Source organism: Panthera tigris, chromosome D2, assembly GCF_018350195.1.
Source record: "Panthera tigris isolate Pti1 chromosome D2, P.tigris_Pti1_mat1.1, whole genome shotgun sequence".
In the NCBI taxonomy this organism is placed as follows: domain Eukaryota; kingdom Metazoa; phylum Chordata; class Mammalia; order Carnivora; family Felidae; genus Panthera; species Panthera tigris.
In genome coordinates this window covers 72,956,126-72,970,756 of record NC_056670.1, presented here as the reverse complement: position 1 = coordinate 72,970,756, position 14,631 = coordinate 72,956,126, and the positions used below count along the sequence as shown (strand labels likewise).

The 14,631-nt window shown below is 50.5% G+C and overlaps 1 protein-coding gene across 2 annotated transcripts in view; it reads right to left on the bottom strand.

Moving 5' to 3' along the window:
• Positions 1 to 14,631, bottom strand: part of SLC18A2 (solute carrier family 18 member A2) — a 38,810-nt gene that overhangs the window by 21,067 nt on the left and 3,112 nt on the right. Inside the window, exons 4-10 of one of the 2 annotated variants that reach the window (XM_042961264.1) lie at positions 5,995 to 6,053; positions 5,632 to 5,715; positions 5,210 to 5,302; positions 4,307 to 4,396; positions 4,145 to 4,188; positions 4,012 to 4,072; positions 1,332 to 1,427 (exon numbers count right to left, since the gene is read on the bottom strand). In XM_042961264.1, coding sequence (XP_042817198.1) covers positions 1,332 to 1,427; positions 4,012 to 4,072; positions 4,145 to 4,188; positions 4,307 to 4,396; positions 5,210 to 5,302; positions 5,632 to 5,715; positions 5,995 to 6,053 — 527 coding nt within the window. The remainder of the gene's footprint in view (positions 1 to 1,331; positions 1,428 to 4,011; positions 4,073 to 4,144; positions 4,189 to 4,306; positions 4,397 to 5,209; positions 5,303 to 5,631; positions 5,716 to 5,994; positions 6,054 to 14,631) is intronic. The other variant, XM_042961265.1, reaches the window with a different exon arrangement.

Genomic DNA, 14,631 nt, shown 5'->3' with positions numbered 1-14,631 from the left:
AAAGTCCTAGGATGACCTAGTGAACAAATCTAGACTAGAGCAAGACAGAGTAATGTAGGACAAATACCCATAAACAAGCAAAAACACAAATAGGTTAGGTTTGCTGATGTACTTGGCCGTATTTACAGGGCCTCTCACTTTTGCCAGAGAGTTTGAGAATACATTCAGAAAGGCTACATGGAAAGCTAAGAAAATGGAAAGAGATGGCAATGATTAACTCCAGGAAAAACAAAAGTTTGTAAGAAGAAATAATCATAAAGCCCTATATAGTTCATCTTTGAACAATTTTTACATAGTCACAATAAAGCCAACACTGAGTGCCAAACTGACCAACAAATAAAACTGTTCTAGAAAAACAGAAATTGAGAAAACGGATAAGTTGGTTGTTTGATATTTTCAGGTGTAATAACAGCATTAAATCTTCATCTACTACGTTAGGGAGCTGGTAGTATCAGAAATGGGGGAATTTAAAAAACAGGAGTTACACATATTATTTAGAGACATAAATTAGCAGAAGAAACAACTAAAAGAATTGAAGTGATTAAATCTGAGAAAGGGGGTTAGAGATGGGGAGGCATGGGGCAAAGACTTCTGGCTTTTTCATTATAATTCTAATAATGCTATTTAACTTAAACATTAAGTACATGTGTAACTCTGAAAAAATCTAATTAATTTTGAAAATTAAATCTACCCATTCTGACATGGAAACATGGCCCAACAAGAGTTCACACAATGATATAAATGGCAATGTTCCATTCGGGTTGGGTTTTTAAGCATCGCACACATGGTGATAAATGCAGAACCATCTGGAAAGAGACACAAAACTGTTAACAATGACTATTACAGGGGACTGGCCTGGAAGGAAAAAGATGAACATGAGATTTTAAAATTTACTTCTTTGATCTGTGTACTTTGGTTTTTTTTTTTTTAAATAATCAAGTATGTATTGCTTTCTAAGTCAAAAATATTTTTAAAAGAGTAATCCTCTTACGTACTGTTTGTTGTCAGCCTGTTTCACATACATCTTACTGCTACCCACATACGTTTAATATAACTACTAACGTCTAGTTCAGAAACACGGGCAGACACTGAATATATTTTGCGTCTTGTTTCTGCCCAGGTCTCATGCCTCTTTGCTAATTCTGATTTAAAAACCTGGAGCTGAAAAAGGCCCCAAAGCTCACTGCTACCCTAAGCACGGACCCCATTAAGTATCAAACAGAAACAATCACTTTATCATCCTGGCACCTGCAGCCTGTCAGGGCTACAGTGACAGGACCCACCCCGAGGACAAGAGTTCTAGAATCAGAAGCACCCACACCAGTCCTCACCCAGCTGCCACTTGCGGGAACACATGGTCTCCATCATCCAGATGGGCAGGGCTGGCTCCAGCATGGCAATCCCCATGTTTGCAAAGCAGATGGACCCTTTAAGGGAGGAAGAGGGTTAGTGGGCTTCTGTTTTGGGTCTTGGGTGTCCCCTACCTACTATTTCCAAACACAGTTAAACGACACATGCCCACAGCCAGAACAATCCACTGAGATACCCAGAACATCTACTTCTGTAAGGAAAAGATAAATAATTAAAAATAAATAAAAGATAAATAAGAAAAAGGTAAAAAAAAAGGAAGAGTAAAGAGGTTGGATTCATTACTACTGTCATCATCGTTATTTTTATTATGAAAGAATATTAAATAGATTAAATACTAATTAAAATTAAACATTAAGTTTAAACAAAGTATTAATTTTTCTTTTCAAAATAGCACCCCAGAGTCATAAAGGAATTGGAGGGAGACTCGGAGGTCATTAGGTTAACCGTCCCAACTTATTAATGAAGAAGGACTTCTAATTTATTAACGAAGGAACTTGCTTGAGGCCACCCAGCCACGTGGGCCACTTCTAGACCACACACAGACTCCAGCAACTGGAGGTTTCTGCACCTAAGTTTTACCATGCGAGGAATACATTTCTAAAGATGCCCTGGGATGCCCCCAAATCTGGTGCATTCGGCACAGACGTGCCGTTGAGGGATTTTTTTAATCAACTATACACATATGCTATCTTTGCAGATACCCACTATCTGTTAACCAGAACCCTTTGTAGATGTAGAACCATGGGGGAAAAGATGCACAGAGCCGTTCCCCACCGTGCTGGGAGCTTCCTGTGCTGTGTCCCCATGAACCTCTAATTTGCTAGAATCCTGATTCAAAGAACACTGTGTAGTGTAATTAAGGTGCTCACGTAATGCAGAAAGGTTTTTTTTCCATGCTTTGGGACGTGACAGGTGGAACAGAGAGAGGATACTGAAATGGTCCCCTCACCCTCGCGCTGTTTTCCTGGATTCGCTGTTTCTCTCTTTCCCATCTATTAATTAGGGCCAAATTGGCGCGGTCGTTCTGTCTCCCCTACAACCCAGGGCCCATAACTCTGAACCCCTCCTTGTCTACCTCTCACACAGCAAACTGATACCCCTGCTCTAAATCCCGGCAAGCAGGGACAGCCTCCAGGCTTCAAAGCCCACCGACCCTAAGCTGTTTCCCCAGCCCTGCCCTTCACTTTTCCATGCAAACCCCACTAAAGGCTCTGGCCTAGGCCTTCCCCTGGCCCTTTTCTCCCCCACACCCCCCACAAAACCTGGCGCTTCCCTACATGGCCCTGATTGGCACGGTATGCCTCCTTTCCTCAGGAAAACGTAAGAAATACAATCTTCTTTCAACATCCCAGACCTCTGTCACCACTCGGTCATCCTCATAGGTTAAAATCCTGCCAGAACAAATAAGACACCGCCCGGCCCCCAGCTCCCCGAGTCGAGGCTGCTGGAAGTGTGGTAGCCTGTCATTCAATGCTGGGTATCTTTCCTCCCTGAGTCAGGGTGAGACAGTGAGGGTCAAAGAAAGCCTAAGGCAGGGGGCAGGGGGCGGTGGGCAGCAGAGAGCCCCGCTCTCCCCATACACCTCCTCACCCCACCCCGGACAGCCCGGGCTCCATGGGCATCTGGGCTCTGGAACCATCCCTGCATCTTGATGGGGGCACAGAGAGGTGCCCTGCATTAGGAGGGGTGCAGAGCCACGAGGTTAACCACCCTTTGGCCAGCAGGCATGATGATGGGGGTCTAGACCAGGGTTATACAGGCACCCCCCCACCCCAATCCAGCAGCAGAAGGTTTAAACAAAGCCAGCCTGGCGTTTGAAAAAGGCTAACCTGGAATGCTCTTAGATAGGGCATGCATCCTGTTCACCCAGACTCCCCCAGCCCTACCAGTGTCCATGACCACCGATTAGACAAATAAACCCTAACAGGGTCTGATGCCACACTTCAGGGCTGCCGTCTCCTGGCCTGTCCCCAAGGGCCTCTGCTGACCGCTGTCCGGGCCCAGGCAATGTAAGGTTGGTCCCCTGTGAGGCAGCCCAAGGCCTGTGCCCCTGAGACAGACGGTCCTGGGTGAACAGTCTCTTGCATCAATGAGGCCCACTATCCTCCCGACCAGTCACAGGACCCCAGGGCTTCCTTTGAGCCCATCGAGGCCAAGAACCCAAACACGGGACCTTCTGTAGCCAAAGGGGGTTTCCCGACTGGCTTCCCTGCTGCACAGCGTGCCCTCTCCGCAAGAAGGGACTTGTCCCCTGGGCCTTCTGGGGGCTCCGCTGTCAGCCTCTATTCATACCCGCTTGGTGAATCAGACTGCCCACCGACGATGCCCACAGTGAGGCCAGAGTCTCCTTCCGGAGGTTCAAGGCCAAACAGTGATGGCCGCTGATACAAACAAACCTCTGTGATGGGGCATCTCCGTGACCCAGACATCCTTGCCCCAAATGAAAACCAGCAAAGGAACTTGGCTGAGGGTCAGAAATTAACGATGGAAGAAAGCTATTCCTTGTGACGTGGATGTAACCTCTTTGCCTTTCACGTCACGACGTTTCCAGCAGCCAAGTGAACCCTGGTTCTCGCCATCCACCCCTCCCCACCACCCTTTGGCTGAGAAGAACCAGGGAGACTGGGGGGGAAGCCCCACCTGCGGCAATGAGGATGTAGGGGTCCTTCAGCAGGGTGGTCAGCGGCGTCCCCTTCTGGCTCTGTGAACAAAAATCAGGGGTTAACGAAGTTGATGTGACCATCGCAGCGCCCTCCTTCCCCGGGGGGCTTACCTCTGGCTGCACGCGGGACGGCTGGAGCACAAAAAGCTGAATAGCTACGACAGAGGGAGAAAAAAAGATAAAAACGTGTGGCTCCAAGCACCTACTGACATGGGTCACCCGACACGGGTCACGACCAGCGAGATCACGGCAGAGGTGCCCGCGTGGACTCACCTCCATCCAAGAGCACCAAGGCGGCCAGCACCAGGAACGGAGCCGTCTTCCCCACAAACTCGTAGAGCACGCTCCCGAAGGGGGGGCCCACTGCAAGGAAGAGAAAGAGGGGCTGGTGCCAAGCCCCGCGACTGATGTCCCCCCTCCACCACCCCCCCCCCCCGCTCCACCGTAACCATCCGTTTCTTTCTCGAGTTTGTACTTTGTTCCAACACCTACTTGGGGTGACCGCCCTACATTCTTTTCAGTAGTTTCAAGTTGTCCTGGGGACTTCCTCCAAGCCGGTTTACACCCAAGACACGGGCAAGAGTGTAGTAGAAGGGTCACCCCCAAAGTAAAGACCAGAGAGAAGCCAGACCCAGGCCACACACGGCTGTGCTGCTTACGGAGCACAGGAACATGGGTCCGCGGGGACTTGGCTCCTTATAAACCAGCACAGCGGAACTTTGGGCTCCCAAACGAAGGCCAGAAATGTGACCGAGAAGGGAGAGGACCCAAAGCTCCTCTCAGGGAGGATAGGTGTCCCCTGGCCGGGGGGAGTCAGCCAGGGCAGGTGAGGAAAGCAGACTTGGAAGGTGGGAAGTCCTCAGGTGGGATGGTAACTCAGAGGATGTGAGAGAGGAAGGATCTTGGCAGACCATCCCATTCCTTCGTTTTACATCTGGATCCAGGGTCACCCCAGCAGGTTGAGAGGCAGATGCAGAGGCAGGGAAGCCCACGTCCTCCTGGGTCAGGAAGGTCCCACCAGTTTTCCAAGGCTCCATGAAAGTAGGGAATGAAAAAGGGGACAGCCGGGGGAGTCTGTCAGCACGAGCAGACCCAGAGTGGACTCAGGGAGCACTGTCGCCCTCCGATGCCCGCCAGCCCCTCCCCACAGGCTGCCTCCAGGTGCCCCCTGCCCACCTAGGACCCCCATGGCCAGGCCTCCCAGGGCGATGCCCATGGCGTTGCCTCTCTCTTCATCATCCGTGTACACGCTGGCCAGCATGCCCATCCCTAAACAGGAAAAGAAACGTTCAATAGCGAAGCTCTCAAGGGAGCACAAAAAAAGAATAACCTGTGACTCGCCTGCCCTCTCTGGCCCAGACTTGTGATCTCTCAAACCCGTCAGATTCACAGAAAGGTAAGACCAAGCAGAACCCAAAGGAAAAAAGCAGTGCCCTTCCTAAGAACCCCTCCCCAGGCACCACGACTGACACCTCGATTCCCCACATTATTCCAGCTAATTCTACAAGGGGCTGGCCAGCCAGGGCAAGGTTGGGGGCCTCCTCAACGGACTGACACCCCCCCCAGGGAACGGCTGCCTCAGGTATTTGCACACCTACCAGCTACAGACGAGCAGGAGGACCCGATGCCCTGCAGCGACCTGGCGATCAGCAGGAAGGCGTAGCTGCTGGAGAAGGCGAACACTGCCGAGGGAGGGGCCCGGCCACGCATCAGTGCCAGCCTGGTGCCGTGGCCGCCCTGCTCACGTGGGCCCTTGGAAGCCATCCCTTACCCCGACGGGCATCTCCACGCTAACTACACTGTGCTTCGGTACCACCAACAGCTCTATCGCCCCCCCCCCTTCTGCAACCTTTACCAACGCACAAACCCCCCACCCCGGGGCTGTGTCCTCAATTCCCCGTGTGTGGTCCTCAGAGCCCATCCCATGACCCCCAGGCCGAAGGCAAACATCAGACACTTACTAATGGTGGACACGAACATGATGCAGAATCCCGCAAACATTGGAATTGGGTAGCCAATTCTGCAAAACAGAACCACGGGGGGCATTTGGTGACGGCTTTGTATTTTTCTAAGGCTTTAGGCGGAGCCTCTCCTGCCTACCCTTTGGGGTCAGGCGGCTAAGGGTTTGGTAGACTTTTCTAAAAATTCATGGACTCGGTGCTTCCTGTGTGACCTTTTCGTGTTTGACTGTCTTGGAGGAACGTGAATCCATTCAAGCACTGCCACCCTGCACAGAGGTTTCTCTGGGATAAATGTTAACACAGTATTGGCAAGTAATCCAGAACACGTCTAAAATACACAGTCCCCGTTTCCATCATTTTTTTTTTTTTTAAATCTTTCATTACGGTCTTTGCTAGCGCTTCTCCCAAGGGACGAAGGCAATCAAATGATTCTAGTAAAAGGTCATCAAATGATTCAAATGGCGGCAGAGATGATGACACTGTCGGAGAGCATCCGGGTGCAAGGAAGTCTTCAAGTCTGTCTTCACTCTGACCCCAACGAGGCCAGCCTAGAAAAAGGGGCCTTGTGGCCAGCGCAAAAATTCAACGTCGCAACCACTCTGAAAGGACCACTGTGCGTACAGGGCTCTGCCATCAGGTGGACCGGGTTGGTGGGGAGACCCTGGCCTTCTGAGCGTCATACCCTGGGCCGGACACATAAGCCAAGCAAGCCTCCCTCAGCCCCATGGAGAGACCACTGGCCACCTCCCAGCACCGGAACAAGGAGATGTGGATGGTAAACTGCTACCAGGCACCTGGGACACAGAAGGTGCTTCAGAACCTGTTTCCTCCCTTCCCTCTGCTCTTCCTTCTTTCCTCTCCGTTCCCGCACAATAAGCGGGCTGCTTGGCTCCTGACGTACAGATGGGACAGGAGAGTGAAGGCAGCCTCCTGGCCCCTAGGACCCTGGGAGGGAGGGGGCTGGCGTGTCAACCCAGAGCAGCCCAGAGCCTCTCCAGGCTTCGTTTTCCTCCAGCCCTAGACCCTGTGGGTCACGGAAGGAACCAAACGAGGACCAAGGAAGTCTTGAGTCCCAGTCACTCAGCCTGGAAGGGCTCTTGTATTCCAGGCTCAGCTGAAAAATCACGGAGACAATCCCTTCTTTTAAAATCACACTGGGGGCGCCCGGGCGGCTCAGTTGGTTAAGCGTCCGACTCTTGGTTTCAGCTCAGGTCGTGATCTCAAGGTTCGTGAGATCAAGCCCCACATCAGGCTCTACACTGACAGCATGGAGCCTGCTTGGGATTCTCTCTCTCTTCCCTTCCCCTGCTCAGGCGCTCACACGCTCTCTCTCATAAAATAAACTTTAAAAATGTTTTTCAAAAAATAAAGTTACATTCAATTCTCCAAGTACTTATACCCTTCAGCTCAAGGATTTTGGTAAGGGCAGATGACCACCTCCCCACTTTACAGATGAGAAAACTGAGGCATAAAAGAGTGATTTGTCAAATGTCCTAGGGCTAATTTCACTTGCGGTCATCCTGTACAGTCCAGGGCTCTTTCCTACACACTTCACCACCCCTCCCCAGAAGGACAAATGCGGCTTTAAATAGAACCTTTCTAAAAGATCCTAGTCCTACTCCCCACCCCTTTTTTAAACTGCTTCTTGCACTTCAGAACTAAGTAGCAAAAACACAAGTAGCAAATGGAAATCATGCCAGATTCCCAGACAGCTCTCCCTTCACAATCCCATGCACAAATTCCCCCACAATGACCTGAGGTGAACTTGTAATTCACCAGTCGGGGCTCAGAGCCCATCAGGCAAACCAGGAAAGATACCAGGGTTGAACTGCAGTTCAGATCTCCTTCAAACGTAGCTTCTCTAATCTGGACTAACCTGCAGCCGAGGGGTCTGTGCTCTTTATTCAGTCGGGCAAAAGAACCCCATTCACAACACCACGTTCTCCACAGCACTACCGCAGGCTGAACAAAGAAACTTCCAGGCGACTCGGCGAGGAGAACCCACGAGCAGTTCATTCTTCTCCACAGCTCCTGCACATCTTGGGGGTGCGGGTGGGGGACTGGAATATGGCAATATTTGTAGCGGCCCTGGAATAAAAGGCTTCTCACCCCCTTTCAACATACTACTTGGAAAACAGTATTTTGTCAAAGCTGTGGGAATACCAGTGAAACTATGCTCAGTCTGCAGCCTGATCAACTGGCCAAGGTCACCTGGCAGGACACATCTGGAGTAGCTTCCTCTTACCAGGAGACTCTGGCATTCCCCAAGACCATAAGTAGGGGGCTAGCGAGCGGGTCACTTGTGATTCCCACCGCAGCTCCGTGAGGTCGTGCCATTATCCCCATTTTTTGGATGGCTACAACGAGGGCTAGGAAACTTATGTAACGTGCCCCCAATTCAGGGTAATGGGCATATCTTGAGTGCCTAGGGTGTGCCGGCTCCTGCCAGCACACGCTTTGGTGGGGATGCCCGTTACAGGAGCACAGCTTCTGGGGGATGCCCGTTACAGGAGCACAGCTTCCGGGGGAGGCCTGTTACAGGAGCACAGGCTCCCCACCCAGTGAGAACGGATAGTCCACCTTTCATTTAACACCAGCTGGCTCTGTACCCACAGAGACATGTGCTTACGTAGGATTCTTTCTACCAAGCCTAGGTGCTGTGTTTTCTTTAAAAACACCGCAGCTGGGGCACCTGGGTGGCTCAGTCGGTGAAGCGTCCGACTTCGGCTCAGGTCGTGATCTCGCGGTTCAGGAGTTCAAGCCCCACGTCAGGCTCTGTGCTGACCGCTCAGAGCCTGGAGCCTGTTTCCGATTCTGTGTCTCCGTCTCTCTCTGACCCTCCCCTGCTCATGCTTTGTCTCTGTCTCAAAAATAAACGTTAAAAAAACTTTTTTTAATAAAATAAAAATAAAAATAAATAAAAACATCGCAGCTACTGTTGGGGGGGTGGGGAGGAGGGATTTTAATAAAGCATGTATGGAATAACCAAATGGCAAACTCAAAGGCTGGCCAGTCCAAACCCTCATGCTGGATGAGAAAGCAGAGGTTCAGCCACGGTCACAGCGCAAGCTGACCGCTGTGCATACCGCCGGAAGCACCTTTCCCCGGGGCTCAGCCTCAAGGCAAAAGGGTGCAACGGGCAGATCCCGGACTCCCCCACCCTCAAATTCTTCTGGCTCCCTGAACACCCACCTCTGAAGGAAAATTGTCTAATGCCCCAGGGTCCCTGAGAGATGGGCAGATCACCAGCGCCCTTTCTCTTTCCCCACGATGTCTCCTAAATGGACAGAGACTCAGCTGACATTAGTCATAAACATCTGAGTCAGCCTCTCGTCCCCGTGCTAAGCAGAGCTAGATCTGAGGCAGCAAACCTTTAACGAAATATCCCATTACTATCCCCTTATGCGTCATCCCAGCCCACGGTCATGCTCTATAGAGCATCAGGGAGCAGTTAATCTAATTGGAATAAGACAGAAAGTCAGGTATCGAATCCCTAGACAAAAGTGCCAAGCGATCAAAGTTATGATCATTATATATACCTACACACCAGTGGAGAAACTCCATATTCCCTAAATCGTCACCGAAAATCAATACTTTTGTCTTTAATAATTAGCTTATCTTTGCCATAGAGCCTACTGCAAAGCTCCATTCTCAGGCCTGTTAGAACCCAGGCTCCCTCTGCCCTGGGAAAGGACAACAGCAAGGACACAAAGTGGGGGATCCAGAAGGGGCGAGAGGAGGCATCTCCCTTCTTGATCACCTTCTAAAAGGCGGTACAGCAGGTGAACGTTAGTAAATGGAATGATTCATGTGCTGAGACGTACCAGGAAGCTGTCGTTCGTAAGTAAAACAACATTCTTAGGTTTAGTCCTTAGGTCTGTCTTTTTCAGCTATTAGGTGCAGGCAGGGAGTTACGTGAGCCACGGACTTCTTACTTTCGTGGGTAGGACCCCTGTTCCCTGACACAGGGAACAAGTTGGGGGGGGGGGGGCGGCTCTGCTCCCGTTAGAAACACCTGATTCCACTGGCAGCTTCTCTGAGCTGGAGAAGCCAAGATATCCTAACAACACCATCCTAACAACATCTAGGATGGGAGAGCCCTTTCCAGAAGGGCTGGTTTCCCCGTCCACAGAGAAACTGAAAAGGTCACTGCTCATTCCCACAAAGCTCACTTCAGACCAACTGGCTGAGGCTAAAGAAAAAAAAAAAAAAAAAACCATTACACCGAACGTTCTGTAGAGACTTCATGCCCTGTGGCTTCCTTCTTGTCATTCAGATGTTAGCTAAGATTTGTGACGAGAAATAACGGGCTCTCAAATATACTAGGTAACTATGGAAATAAATTAAGCCACTGATGCTGGCTTGATAAAAAGCAGACCACTGGGACAATGACAGGCTAAGGAGGAAGCCGAGGGAGCTGTCCCCCAGCACCCGCGGTTAACTCTTTCCCCAGCCCCGGGGCCAGTGCGTCCAGAATAGCTTTTGGTTCTCAAAATGCAACTACTGTAGAAGCCCCATGTTAAACAAGTGAAGACCACAGGGCCACATTCTTAGGCAGGTTTACGGAGAGATACGTCAAGGTGCTTTTAATATCGTTTAGCTGCCTGAATCCCCGCCTAGGTCTGCATACCCCTGAAATCCACTCGCGGGGCAGACGGTAAGAGATCTCTTACACGCAGCGGCAATCGTGAAATGAGTAGACCGGAATTATAAAATAAGTCACATGAGCCTCTAAATAAATTAATTCATTAAATAAAAATCAAGTCAACCAAGGCACCTGCAGGCTTTGCAAAGTGTGTTGTTGGATATGGGATCGCCATCCACTTGCCAAAATCAAGTTGGCTCCCTCTCTGGTCACGTGTTTTAGAGTAAAACCACGGTACCGGAGACCAAGTGAAATCAAGAATTGCCTGTGTCCATATGGGCAGCCCAATGAACACTCAAAACATTTCTCACGAACTGTCATTTCTTACTTGCAGGGTTTGGAACGAGAGCTCTTACGCAGTGTGTACAACAACAGACCGGCAGCTTGCTTCTCGCATCACCCACCCATAAAAGCCACTCATGCAACAGCCTCTTGACCACGAATAGGAGGGTCCGGGCTGGGACGCATGTGATGAGGGGGTCCCGCTTGCAGCACGAGGCTCTAGAGAGGAGTGGCCTTCAGCCGAGCCTCTCGGTAGCTCCCCCAGTCTTTGGGGATGTCTTTTCCCCTCTGTCAGAAGCGCTGCAGAGGGTGGCAAGCTGGGCCAGATCATACCAGGGGCTGGAAAAAGATATTTTTCTGGGGCTGGAGACATGAGGGAGGGTCCATGTCCAAAAAACCAGGCTGGTCTGTTTCTAAACTCCCTGCCTGCTGATTCAAAGTAGCAATCAACAACTATTTGGGCTTTCACTAGCTCAGCTCGGTACAATCAGAGCCCAAACGGATACAAGAACAGATTTTTGACTTGCACTGTTGATTCTGAGTAGCTCCATGTCAAAACTACAACACTTAAGTAGGTGGAAAGAATAGGAAGGAAGGAAGTCACCCAGACAGAGAGAGTCTGGACACTGGCTTTAGTCCTGCCGTCTGTCGCCAGGGGCAGTCCCTTTCTCTTCCCATGCGGCAAACTCCTCCGCCTAGAAGGTAGCAGGACTGGCCCCAAAGCCCTCACGCAGCCTCCTCTTCAGGCTCTGATGCCCCGTCTTTTTAACTCCTCCTTCTTTAATCAGAAACACATCAACCAACTGTAGAGTGCTGTTTTAAAAACACTCGTTTGCAACGCCGAAAATGTGAGTCACACACATCTTGTTCGTCATTGAAGATGCGATTGGCACAAATTACATCAAAAGACTATTTGCGGCGGCTCGTAAGGGCAAGTTCTGTAAAGGAAAGTGGGATGTATCGCTCCCCTGAGCAGAGCTGCCGAGAGCCCAGACTGCTGCAAGTCCCCTAAATCCAACTCTACTGGGCTTGGAAAATACACAAATCATGACCGTTGTGGAGGAACAACAGAGTTCACGCTACAACACCAACGTGACAATCTGTCTGCATTTCCACACTACAAGGCAGTGCTACAGGAGGGATTTTAAATCTGTCGGGTAGCAGCGGGGAACCAGGTAGGGATTAAAATTTTGCTCTAGCTCAATTGCAAAGTGGATTACCCATCAGAAGAATAGAACTGGGGCGCCTGGGTGGCTCAGTCAGTTGACGGTCTGACTCCTGATTTTGGCTCGGGTCATGATCCCAGGGTCATGAGATAGAGCCCCACACTTGGGCTCCGCACTGAGCGTGGAACCTGCTTAAAATTCTCTTTCTCTCTCTCTCTCTCTCTCTCTCTCTCTCTCTCTCTCTCTCTCTCTCTCTCTCTCTCTCCCCGTCTCCCTCTGCTCCTCTCCCCATCTCATGCTCTGGGGCACCTGGGAGGCTCAGTCAGTTGAGTGTCCAACTCTGGCTTTCCTCTCAGGTCAGGATCTCACAGTCGTGTGATCAAGCTCCACATCGGGCTCCACACTGGGTCTGGCGCCTGCTTCAGATTCTGTCTCTCCATCTGCCCTCCCCTGCTCACAACATGCACATTCTCTCTCCCCCCTGCTCTCTAAAATAAAATATGGGGCGCCTGGGTGGCTCAGTCGGTTGAGCGTCCAACTTCGGCTCGGGTCATGATCTCACGATTCCTGGGTTCGAGCCCGGCGTCGGGCTCTGTGCTGACGGCCCGGAGCCTGGAGCCTGCTTCTGATTCTGTGTCTCCTGCTCCCTCTGCCCCTCCCCCGCTCACACTTTGTCTCGCTGTTTCTCAAAAATAAACAAATGTAAAAAAAATTTGTTTAAAGATTAAAAAAATAAAATAAAAAACAAGAATAGACTGAATTTCACAGATCACAAAACAAAATTAGGTTTCTCTTGGAATTCTTTTTTTTTTTTTTTTTTTTTTTTTAAGCCCGAAACAGGAGTCTTGGGTAGCTACAACATCAAAGCATTTGGAATATTTAATAAGCAAACGGTCTCACCGGCTTTAAACAAGCTTCTTCCCCATGGCATAAGCAAAGCATTAAGAACAAGAATAGGGTTTTTAAAAAAGCTTTTCACATTTGCATTTGGAAGACTGGAACACACCATTTCAGCTGAGTTTCTAAGTACTGCATTACACCGTACAGCTAAGAATATTCGTGCCCAAATGATTGGCAAGACATTATGACAGTCATGTCCTCAATTTTCCTCATATAGGATTTGAGCTGTTTGCTCTCTCGGAATACAAAACCCGGAGACATTTTCTGTAATTACACCAGATGCAGGTTAAAGAAGCACTCTTAAGGGCTGAGGAAAGAAAGAAAAACAACCCCACGACTACCGAGGTCTGTTTGGTTTTCCTGCCGAAGAACAGAGGGAAACGGCACCTTGCGGACAGTGTTTCTGGGTGGGCTCGCAGAGCACCTGTCCTTGCGAGGCGATTTGCCTAGCGTATTTTATGTGGCAAATTCATACTATTGCTGGACACAGGAGGGCTGGACACAGCTTGGGACTGTTCAGATTTACTCAATGGCACTACCCAGTCCAGAGAAACAAACTGTGGAAGCTTAAAACGTGCTTCCCTCCAAATGGCCGTGGGTATGTGACCAGCACCCTGTGTGTGTGTCTGAGGGCGGCCTGTGCCGGGGGGCGCAGGTGGGGGTGGGGGAGGTCAGAGTCTAAGCCTCTGCCCCGCCCCAGAGCTGGCCCCTGCTCTCCCAAGGGCCCCGTGCTTGCTTTAATGCTCTGTTGTTACAATCTCGAAACGCTTTATATCTGAACAAAGAGCCCCGCAGATTGCGGAGCTGGGCCCGCACCCCCTAATCCAGGCCAAAGAAACGTAAGGATGGCCCTGATCCCAGCTTGCACAGGTTGACCTACTGAAAACTGTGCTTGCTTCACGGACTCCAACGTGGCTTTGGAACCTCTAGTGGCTCTCAAGTGCACCCCCACCCCACACACACACCAACAAAACCCCCTCCTCTCTCTACCTGGCACTCAGGGCCTCTTATAGCCTTGCCCTGCCCCGTCCCCACTTGCCCTGCCTTCCTTATTCAGCCCACCCTTCAACGTTCTCTTTTCCGGCTGTAATCTTGGTCTCTGCTCATGCGTCTGAGCCTGGTTCACAAGTAGGATTCCAGGCACTCCCCTCTCTACTGTGTTTTGGTTTGTTTGCATTTCTGCCTTTCAGGCTACAACGTTTATATGGCAGTCTGCCCCCACCACTCATATTGTACCAGCTCTTTGCAGCTGACACCTTCAGGCATTGCCCTTTCCCTTTCTCTGCAAGTGCCCTGCCCTGTGCTTTCCAGCCCCTGCCGTACCAGGCAGAGCTAGGCCAGCTGGACTGCGGAAGGATACTTGCTGGACGGCCACGACAGTGGAGACGGGAACAATTATTCAAGAGGAGGCGGGTCCCCCCCCAAAACATCCAGAGCATCCAGATTAAAATAAAGCTAGTTTGGGCGTTATCTGGGGGCATTAGCGGCTGGTTTGACTGATCCAGAAAACAGGCTCAATACGTTCCTCTTTGTGTGTGTGGACACAGCGGAGTAACCGGCAAGGGGGCTCATTACATGCCGTGACCTCGGCGTGAGCTAAGGGGTCCATCTTTGCAGCAGGATTACTGGTCTTCCCCACTCTCT